This window comes from Callithrix jacchus, chromosome 1 (genome assembly GCF_049354715.1).
Source record: "Callithrix jacchus isolate 240 chromosome 1, calJac240_pri, whole genome shotgun sequence".
NCBI classification, from domain to species: domain Eukaryota; kingdom Metazoa; phylum Chordata; class Mammalia; order Primates; family Cebidae; genus Callithrix; species Callithrix jacchus.
This window is the reverse complement of record NC_133502.1, coordinates 37,711,297-37,722,595: the sequence shown is the minus strand read 5'-3', so window position 1 is coordinate 37,722,595 and position 11,299 is coordinate 37,711,297. Positions and strand designations below refer to the sequence as shown.

The following is an 11,299-nucleotide window of genomic DNA, read 5'->3' as shown; positions in this document are numbered from 1 at the left end:
TGAAACCCTAGTCAGGTCATTTCTTATCACTTGGACCATCCCCATAGAGCTCTGTACCTCCCTGAACCTGACCCAACCTAATATCACACTGAGCTCTCAAATTCTTCCACTCCACCTTGATGAGTGTGTCATTTGTCATTGCCAAAATCCTCCACTCCTCAGCATCCCCTCTGAATGATCTCCTACCTTTTTGTTAGGCTCTTCCAGAGCACCCTGCTTCCACAGCCCCTCTCTCAGCAAGGGCTATTTTCCCCCTAAACTGACATATTACAGGGTCTGGAGGATGGTAGGGGTCTCATTTGCTTTTCATCACCACTTCCTGTTAATTTTAACTCTCTTCTCCCTGAAACTCCCCATCTCCTTTGAAGCCATGCCCTCATGAGCTTCTCTTCTTTGTTGGAGTCATCTGAAGGTCTCTGAGATATTCACGCTCATTCTTTGAAGACTTCAGGACCAGACTCGCTGTCTTTTACAAACCCTCCTCCTGTCATAATGCATGGTGATTTCAAAATCCATGCAGAGGATCCTTCCTCTCCCCAGCCTCTCACTTTCATGACCTTCTCCCCGATGATCTTGTCCTTCCCACTACTGCAGCCATTGATAGATCTTGTCCTTCCCACTACTGCAGCCATTGATAGATCTTGTCCTTCCCACTACTGCAGCCATTGATAGATCTTAACCATATACTCTACAATATCACAAAACTTCTATTTCAAAGCTTTCCTTCTTTGGCTCCTGCTTTCTATCTGTCCAGCTCACTCCCTTCAGTCCTTTGATTCCAGGAATTCCTCAGCCCCACCACTATCACCAGCCCATTAATTCTACCAGGTTTTTCACAGTCCCCACCACTCATATTCTCATTTCCCTCCATGCCCATCTCAGACTCCACAACCCCCATGGTGACCCCTTCCTTGCAGACCCCTTCCACTCCTTTGCCGTCATTCTCTTTGTTGCACTCGCTTGGCTGAATTGTAAACATGGCTAATGGTAAATCCAACTCTCAGTCTATTCTGTTCCTTCTTCCCAAACAGCTAAATATGGCAGGAGAAAACAATGCCAGGTAACCTGACTTTAAGCCCATGAATACTAACCTGAACTGAGCCATTGGTGTGGCCCAAGGATCTTCAAGAGGCAGCAGAGCATGTGGAGGGTTTATGCAGCCTGATTCCCGGTTCAGATTCCCAGCTCTGCCCCTTATGGGCTATACTCTCATGAGATATTTACTTTTATGTTATTCGCTTCAGTGTTTTAATCTGTGAAGTGGGAAGAATAATAATACTTATCTGGGATTGCAGTGAGGATTACCTTAGTTAATATATGTAAAGTGCTCGGAAAAGTTCCTGGCACACAATGATCTCATATAATGGCACATCATCATCATCATCCTCTGATTACATTTCCTGGTCCACTTACTCTTCTGCTTTCCTAGAAAACCATTTCACACATTTTCTCTCCCTCAGCCCTAACCCCTGTTCAACCTCCTTGCTTTGACTCAATTATCTTGATTATTATTTTACTGAGAAAATAGAAGTAAACAAAAGAGAACTTTCTCCGCTCTGAGTCAATGAACACACCCCAGCTATACCCATCTAGTTCTTTCCCTCTTGCTGCTGTGAATGAGCCCTCTATAGTTCATCTAAGATTGACCACCCACCGTGCCCTAGGTCCCATCAATTCTCAAAGACATATCTGTCTAGTGATTTCCCCCTCACTCTCCTGCATCAGTGATTCACTGGGTCATTCCTGTCATCACATCTACATGCTGTAGCAACCTTCCTCAATCCATCAACCTCCAAGTAGCTACCCATTTCCCTCTTCCTTCTTCACTGCCAAACTCCTTCAAAGCCTCTATTTCCTTGCTTCCCATTTTTTCCTAAATCCACTCCTATTATTTTTCCCTACCATTGTCCCACCAAAACTGCTCTTATCAGGGTTATCAAAGACCACTCTGTTGCCTAAACCATGGTAATTTCCCAGTCCTTGTTTTTATTTGATTAACGGTAGCATTGGAAATGGCCAATTACTCCTTCCTTGAAACTTTTCTCACTTGGCTTCTGAGATACCACGCCCTCCTAATACTCTTCTTTTCTCCTTGGCCACTCCTCCTGATTCTTTTGCTGTTTTCACCTCATATTCTTGACCTCTAAATATTGCAGAGCCTGAGGGTGCAACCCCTGGCCCTTTTTTTTGTCTCTACATGCACTGACTCCCTTAGTGATCTCTATCAGTTTCAAGCATTAAATACCATCTCTAAGCTAATGATGCCTGTATCTGTTTGCTTTCTCCAGACAGCCTTATGGCTTACTCTATTACTTCCTGCGGGTCTTGGTTCAAATTTTACCTGACAGAGAGTTCTTCCCAGGCCATTCTAAATAAAATAGTGTTCCAACCACATCAGTCTATATCTCCTTTTTCTGTTTTATTGATATTATTATTTGTACAACCATTTTCTTCTTCTGGCATATACTTATTTGTATATTGGAAGCCTTTGAGAAGAAGGACATTATCCAGCTCACAGAAAGACTTGCATATAGAAAACTACCAATAAATGTTTGTTGAATAAAAGCACAATCTCATTTAGTCCTGACAATAACCCAACAATCCTGTTAGAAGGATTATTACAGATGAAGAAACAGAATCAAGTTTTACCTTGATTACCACACAGCTGGCAATTCAGGCAGCCTGACTCCAGCCCACATGCCTACATACCTTCCTGCAGAAGCCAGAAGGGTACACAGGATCACAGGGTTCTTTCACTAGGTACAGAGTTTCTGTTGAGGACACATAGAGAACTGCTGGGGTGGTGGTGGTGGGGAGCATAGGGGAGTGACATTCCCTTAGTAAGGTGATGACTCCATCCAAAATGTGCACATAATTGCCCATCTCCAGTTCCTAGGTCCTGCCAACTCAGAGGCTCCTTTGGTGCTTCACTGGAAAGTTTAGGCTGACAGTAGATTATATATATGCTTTGTCAGCATCAAACTGGCCTGTGCTGACAATATTTAAGTCAGATTTAGTTTAAGAGCTTCAAATCAATGCTACCTTGAGGTCCCTGAAATTAAAACCTTTTCTTGCTGTTTCCCTAGCAGCCTGATAGTTGACATAATCCCCAAAGAAGCTTATATGTTAATACCTAAGAACCATTTATAGTTCTCATGCACTGCTGACCCAAAATGCCATGACTTGGGCTAGACATACTAGCAAAATATTGAGCTATTTAAAGAACATAGTGTAGTTCAAACTATAGTAAAAGAGGATAGGGTTTTCAAGAATCTGATTAAATAAAAGCATTTAAAATACACATATTTTAAATATTTGACTTCTTAGTGCTCCATGGATTCTGACCTTTCAGGTACCTCACTCATGGGGATTGTAAGTTGCAAAGAATATTTCTATGTAGGTAATAAATGCATTCAGTTCATAGATGCTCACATTTACCATGTTTCCATGGTGAAATGAACTGCTGTTTTCTGTTTTAAAGGGAACCAGGTTTTCACCCTCCAATACCTCCAAAGCCCAGTTCTCCTGTTTCTTCTCCTAACCAGCCAAGAGGGGATAATAGGTAAGACCTAGTACTCCAGAATTTCTTGCCAAAATAAAGTTCAAGGGAAGTGAAAATAAATGGACTGTGACCTGCTCTGTGCAAAGCATGGATGTTTTGTGTGCATATTCCCTAAAGAAGCGCCTGTAGAACTTTTTCTATTTTTATTTCCCAACTCATGGGTGTATTTATGTTTGCCTTTGAATACTAATTGTCTGAAGGAAATATGCCTTCAAGATAAAAATGAAACAATATTCATGTTCAGAAACTGTGTACAGGCTTTTTATTTATCAGCTCCTAATACACAAATGGAAATATATATACATATTTGGCATATATTTTATATAATATAAATATAAACCATATTAAAACTATATTTTTTGTTCATGTTTGTTCCAAGTTAAGTTTCCCACTATGAGGTACCTATTCTGATGAAGGATATTCTTAAAACTTTGTGTTACCACTCAAATCCTTGCTTATGTCAGAAATACCTTTGGGTAATTCTTTAATCTTTTTAAGAAAAGGGATTTGTAATTTATTTCAAAACTATCACATAACTTGTCTCTGAATCCAGAAAAATAGACTTTCTTCTCAGCTTTAAATCTCTGTCACTCTATAATTAATACTTGGAAATAAATTCAGAGATCTGAAACTCTTCCCATGTGTTACATTCGAACTGTTTAATTTATCTTGAACAATTTTTCAAGATGTACATCCACATTTCCATTATTATTGTGAGGTTAAAAAATGGTAACTCAATGAAGACTGACTACATTAGATCTGCTTGATTGCCTGCCATTGCTTCTTTTGTATTTTTGCTCTTTGATGGTGATTTTTTTGACACCATGTAAGACACAATTATGGAACTAGTCTTTAATAAGACACAACTATAGAACTATTCTCCAATAGACACAATTATAGAAATATTCTTCAGCAAGAGGGTAAACTTCAGTTAGAAAGTTCTGACAGGGAAGCAGGACTATGTACCAATAGGTGTTGAAACTCCAGGTTTGAATTTCTGTTCAGTGAAACTGCACAGGTTCAGTGAAATGTTGTCCTTAGGATGAGAGCATTTTTTAAAATTGAGTCAAAAGAATATTTCTTCACTGAACTAATTAAAAATATAGATCAGATTTATAACTTTTTATTTGTACGATGGTTATAATTATCTCTTTAAAATATCTTCTCAAGCTTTTAAATATTACGTTATTTTTCCTTTAACTCTTCTAGTATTGAGCAATTAAATTTCAATTTGAATAGAATTTTTTAAGGGGCTAACATTGATTGGCCTTAGTACCCCCGACATTCTAATCTAAAATCGGCATCACTAGAGCTGCAAGCTTGTTTAAATTTAAAGGAAGCAAAATTTCACAGGACTTACTACTCAAATTTCTTTATTCCACCAATGATCTAAAAAACAAAATTGGGACAACTTGCATGTTTTTTTTAAACATCCTGATTACTTTAATCACAGCAAGATGATTTTAATGAAAGAATATGAAAGGGAAGTGTTTCCTATGTAATTAACACATGTCCTCAGGAGTACAAAAAATAGTTGAATATAGCTTCTTGAGAACAAGTAGGAATGTATAAGTGGGTCAACCAGATACTTAAAAAAGAGTAAAGTCTTAACCTGTGACAGAACCTAACATAATAAAACTTAATTCTGTCAGCTTAACATGGTCATTCCCAATGTGGTAGGTGCATTTGAAATGTAGACTTTTTCCCACCTTATATGAGCAAATATATTTCTGGATAGTATTCAAATGGGATAACTCTTCAAGAAAAAAATATATCTTTGATGCCCATAACAAAAATTAATATTTTAAAATATTTTATCATTATCTAATAGAGATAAATATGAAAATGCTTTATTGATAGAGAACAAAGAAATCAACATGAACATATTTAGAACTTATAATTCTAGAAATACCCAGTGGTTTGCAAATATGCAATAAAGATAGACTTAATTACTAATTTAGTATGCTAGAGTTTCTGCCAACCTAAAGAAAGAGTTTCAGTTTGTTATCTCAAGTAGTGGTATGGTTCCAACAAACACTGATAAGCCTGTAATCCCAGCACTTCGGGAGGCTGAGGTGGGTGGATCACAAGGTCAAGAGATCGAGACCATCCTGGTCAACATGGTGAAACCCCATCTCTACTAAAAATGCAAAAAATTAGCTGGGCATGGTGGCGCGTGCCTGTAATCCCAGCTACTCGGGAGGCTGAGGCAGGAGAATTGCCTGAACCCAGGAGGCGGAGGTTGCGGTGAGCTAAGATCGCGCCATTGCACTCCCGCCTGGGTGACAAGAGTGAAACTCCGTCTCAAAAAAAAAAAAAAAAAAAAAAATTTAAAAAAAGTGTTTTCTTTTCTGACTGAAATTATCTTTAACTTTCAAAATATAGGCAGATGTATCCACCTAAACCAGGTGTATATACAGAAACCAAAAGATCTGCTGAAGGACATACCAGGTACACTGATTTCTACCTGTACCCATGTAACTGTGGTAATGATAAAGTATGCTTTTTCAGCACATATAAAAATACAAGGTGATTAATAGTAAGTTAGACAAAATCAGTTTTCCAACTGATTCCAACATAGTGATAAACGTTTTTATAGGCACTTACAGAATTTTGTTCCTTTTGTTTCTATCCCAAGCTTTCCATTAAGAAAACTACCAGGCCAGGCGCGGTGGCTCATGCCTGTAATCCCAGCACTTTGGGAGGCCAAAGCAGATGGATCACGAGGTCAGATCGAGACCATCCTGGTCATGTTGAAACCCTGTCTCTACTAAAATACAAAAAATTAGCCTGGTGTGGTGGTGAGCTCCTGTAGTCCCAGCTACTTGGGAGGCTGAGGCAGGGGAATTGCTTGAAACCAGGAGACAGAGGTTGTAGTGAGCTGAGATCATGCCACTGTACTGCTCTCCAGCCTGTCTAAAAAACAAAATTAAACAAAACAAACCGAACAAAAACTACTAAAATGGTGTGAACAAGATAACAAGATAAGATCAAACCCACTAAAGGCAGGAGAGCTCACTCCCTCTATTCCCAGCCCCTATTCTGAGGTCCATGCTATAGTTGATGTGGATGTATAAATAAAGAGGGGGAAATACAGTTGTGCAGTTGAACCTGTGCTAAAAAAATTTGTCTAGTATTGACTGAACATAGGCATGTCCAGCCTCTCCTGCAGCATCAGGAAGAAGCACATTGATGCCATTTGGTAAAGGGACATTCTCCAAATATCTTGGGGGTAAGATGGTAATCCCCAAATGTGGTGTTTCCCCATGAGAGTCCTGATTTATGCTTGTTGTCTTGCACATTCCTATTTTGTCTGGCATTAGTTCTGGATGTATCTTGTTTTTCTCACTTTTTGTAAAAAAGAAAAAATCCTATTTTTTGAAAATAGATTTAAATAGGTCTTTCAATAGGATAAGCTAATTTTTAAGTCAAAAGATTTTATGACTGAAAAAATTATTTTCAAGTTTAAAACTTACATACTTTTCATTTTTTGTATTATCCCCATTCGACTATCAGAAGAGTCTCATTGCAAAAGACACGTGACATGGGTTCTTTTCTTTGGAGAAAGTCGTGTTTCTCTTGTCCTGAGGAACTTATAGCACGACTCTTGCCATTCCCCAACTTGTGTTCCATGTGCCACAAGATGTCAATGAATGTTGTGGAAAAGAAGAGTTCAGTGTTTCACTACATTTAGAAAACACAATTAAATAGAGTTTTCTGCCACAGTTCTTTTCAGAACCTTAGTGTGCTTATGTGTATTCCAAATCAGCAAAAGTATGTTACATTTCCTAAATACTTGGCTACAAAATCCGTTCTTCATGGAACTGTATTAACCTTCTATGAGATGCTGAGTTCTTTTTTTTTTTTTTTTTTTTTTTTGGACAGGATCTTGCTCTATTACCCAGGCTGGAGTACAGCAGAGAAATCATAGTCCACTCCAACCTCAAAATCCTGGGCTCAGGAGATCCTCCCACCTCAGCCTCCTGAGTAGCTGGGACTATGGGAACAGGCCACCACACCCAGCTAATTTAAAATAAAATTTGTTTATAGAGATAGGGATCTCCCTTTGTTGCCCAGGCTAATCTTGAACCTCTGGCTTCAAGGGATTCTCCCTCCTAGGCTTCCCAAGGTTCTGGGATTACAGGTGTGAACCACCATGCCCAGCTCACAGTTCTTAATTACTATAAGAATTTTCCTAATTATTCCTTTTATGATTGGGGATACCGGCATTGATCTTAGCCCTCTACGTCTCAGATGCTTCCACCTATTCTAGAGTCTGAGAAGACAAATATTTTCACCTCTTTAGGATGAAAAGGAATAATTAATTGTATCTGTTGCTTAATGCTGCTTGGCTCTGGTAGAAAACCTTTTGGATTCACTTCTGTGTTTACTTGTTAGTTAAATGGATTTTGTTTTTTGATGTCCTTTTTGTAACTTAGAACCTGGGAACTGACAATACAAGTCCTCAGGAGAAAATGTAGTTATTTTCAGTGAGCACTAGATGGCACAGCCAACACCCAGGTGGAATAACAGAGTGGAGTGTGTGTGTGTGTGTGTCTGTGTATGTCTGTGTGTGTGTGAGAATGAGGGATGTGGGGATGTGCATGTTCCTGTGTGCCATGAGCTGACACAATAGAACCATTTTGTCATTCTGTTGAACTAATTCCTGAGCACCACCTACACTATTTATTATTTATTTATTTACTGAAAACAAATGAGAAATGTTAGCTCCTTCAAAAATAGCTCTACTATCATTGACCTGTATTTATTTTTCATTGTTTGAAGGAGTCAGGATCTTGAGAACATCCTCAAAGCAGCCACTTCACTTCAGAGAACTGACAAAGGGTGAGCTCTCAGAGCTTTTGAGCTTGGTTTTATCTTCTCTTATGTTTCAAAAATGCTTAACCATACCTTTAAAAGTTCCAAATGTGAACAAAATCATAGTGCTGTGTATTGTATATAATTTAAAATAAGAAAGCATCAGTTTCTCTAGAAAAGTACTCCTGAGTGGTGGATAGTGCCAACATTTATGGACAGTCTTTCAACACTGCCGCTTTTTCTGGCAATTTTACCCACCCAGTGACCTCAGCTGTCAAGGCTCATTCCAGATATCCAGTCCAGCATTTATGTTGCTGGTCCAGATCTCTACTTATCTCCTAGCACCCCTGCTCAGGATGTCCAAGGTCATATCCAAATTCTTTCCCAAATGTGCTGTTCCTGACTTCTCTGTTCTTGCATTCCTACAGACTCACTTTTCTGGAACAATTCTTGATTCTTCCTTCTAGATAGTATCGTGCATGCATGAATTAAACATCTAAAATGACCCTCATGTGTACACAGACTCCCACTAGTTTGAACCCTCATTGACTCCTGCACAGATTATTAAAGTAGCTACCCAGCTTTACTGGCACTCTTCAGGATTTTCTTCCACTAAACTATTATTACCCATCAATACCATAATTTTTTCCAAGATTCTTCTCAGTCACTGAACCAGATTGTCATTGCCCATTCAAGGGCCTATAACCTCATTTAAAGCCCTTGCTAACCTGGCTATGGCCTCACATTTCAGCAATTTCTGTTTTCACACCTATATTTATCCTACATTCATATCAAGAAAAACCATTTTCTCTCTGCAGTTTCTAGATACTCTGCCTTTGTTTATACCACACAGTGGCCTTTTTCAGCCCCAAGGCACCATGCCAATCCAAGTCCTGCCAATTGTTCGAAATCCAGATCAAGTGGCACCTCCTCTGTTGTCTTCCCTGAGTGATCCAGGGAGATGTGACTTCTTCCTCTGTGAGCAATCAGAACTGCACTATTCATATTTTATAAGACTGAGTCATACTCAGCTGTGTTTCTTGTTATTTGCATAAGTGTGTTACCTTCTCGATCATCTCTATAATCTATCAGGGCAGATATTTTGTCTTATTTACCATTTACAGTGACATGATACTTTGTACAACATAGGTGTTTAATAGATTATGATAAAATCATAATATTCCATTGTTTAAATCCAAAGCTCTCAAAATATTCCTTAATTGATTTTAGTAATGCTAAGAATGTTGCTAGAGATTGCAGTCACTGTCAAAAGAACTGAAGAGAAAAAAATGTGACACTTGGCTTTTCTGGGCAAATTCATAAACAAAATAGCTCTGAATCCAGATGGAGTTTATAGAAATTGTCCTGAAGGTTTCATTTCCATGTCTTCTCTCATTGAAGTGTCTAGGTCTCTAATTTTAATGATTTATTTTTGTTGCAGGTAATATTTTTTGTTTCCAATAGAGATTAGACAGTGGTTTGGTGGGTGATGGGGATGTCTGAGAAACAGATACGTGAGTGACTCTGAAGGGAAATTATGGTTTGGTGTAAATCAGATAAAAACCATGAGAGAGGCAGTTGGTTTAACTTTCCTGTCCCTGCTCCCTAGCCATAATGCACAAATTCCACAGCCGGTTACATTCATCACAGAGAGAAGTTGCTGCTTGACAGGGATCAGGAAAAATGTTCGTGGTTGTCCTCATAGAGTATCATTACTTTGGGCCATCCACAGGGAGTAGAAATGGCTGTTAGTTATCTGAGCTGCTCTTTGTGAAATGGAATGTTACTGCTATCTGATTAAGAGCATTTCATTTGTTACAAATGCAGTGGAGAAACTTAATATCAAAAGCTTTCATCAGTGTGAAGTCATTTTGAAAGCTCAAGATTTTTATTTGGAACACAGTATCCATTTGATTTAATTTGCCACAGAGTGTCTTCTCATGATGTATGCCAGTTTTCTTTGGATAAAGCAACTCCAGATCCTGATAATCTCATCACTGTGACTCATGCCAGTCAGAAAAGTCTGGGACTAAAATACATAGGATTCGTGGGGTTGCTCTTTTCCTTGGGACATGAACAGATTGTTGGTCTCAGAGTTAGCAGGTAGAATTTCCAGCAAGAAACAATAATGGGGTCACTGTATTGGGGGACTGGGTAGTGTTTGTCACACAGGGGTAGAGCATTAGTCATTTTTCTTTCTTTCTTTTTTTTTTTTTTTTTTGGTCAGAGATAGCAACTTTTGTATTTCAGTATTTATTCTCAGGCATTATTTCTACCACTGATACCTAAAACGGCTTGAAAGGATTAATCTATGTACTGGCTGTTAATTTAGGGTCTCTAAGAGGACTGTCCTCAGCAGCTATTCTTGCCATAGTGTCATCGTGCTGGGCATCTTCCAGAACATAAGTGACCCAGCAACTGCATCTCTTTAAAGCCTAAGATGAAGTCTTGGTGTTTCTAAGTGGAATAAAAAATGAGCATAGCGAGCATTTATTAGGCTGAGCGTGGTGACTCACATTTGTAATTCCAGCACTTTGGGAGGCTGAGGCAAGCAGATCACCTGAGGTATGGAGTTTGACACCAGTTTGGCCAACATGGTAGAACTCCATCTCTACTAAAAATACAAAAATTAGCTGGGTGTGGTGGCACACGCCTATAATCCCAGCTACTTGGGGGAGGCTGGGGCAGGAGAATAACTTGAACCTGGGAGGCAGAGGTTGCAGTGAGCCAAGATGACACCATTGCACTCCAGCTTGGGCAACAAGAGTGAAAAAACTTTCTTTTTTCTTAAATAAAAAAGTATAGCAAGTGGTGACAGGGCATGAATTATTAAATGGCCCAAATTAATCAAGAATTTGTGACTTGCCAGGCATTGTGCTAAGTCCTTTATATTCATGAGCTTATTGAATCTTTTCTAAG

The 11,299-nt window shown here is 38.9% G+C and overlaps 1 protein-coding gene across 16 annotated transcripts in view; it reads left to right on the top strand.

Annotated features, from left to right (window-relative positions):
• The window catches only part of SCEL (sciellin), a 114,557-nt gene that overhangs the window by 44,321 nt on the left and 58,937 nt on the right, over positions 1–11,299 (top strand). For 14 of the 16 annotated variants that reach the window (XM_035295738.3, XM_035295751.3, XM_054252275.2 and 11 more), the window contains 3 exons: positions 3,482–3,562; positions 5,948–6,013; positions 8,348–8,407. In XM_035295738.3, coding sequence (XP_035151629.3) covers positions 3,482–3,562; positions 5,948–6,013; positions 8,348–8,407 — 207 coding nt within the window. The remainder of the gene's footprint in view (positions 1–3,481; positions 3,563–5,947; positions 6,014–8,347; positions 8,408–11,299) is intronic. The other 2 variants (XM_035295756.3, XM_017970751.4) reach the window with 1 other exon arrangement.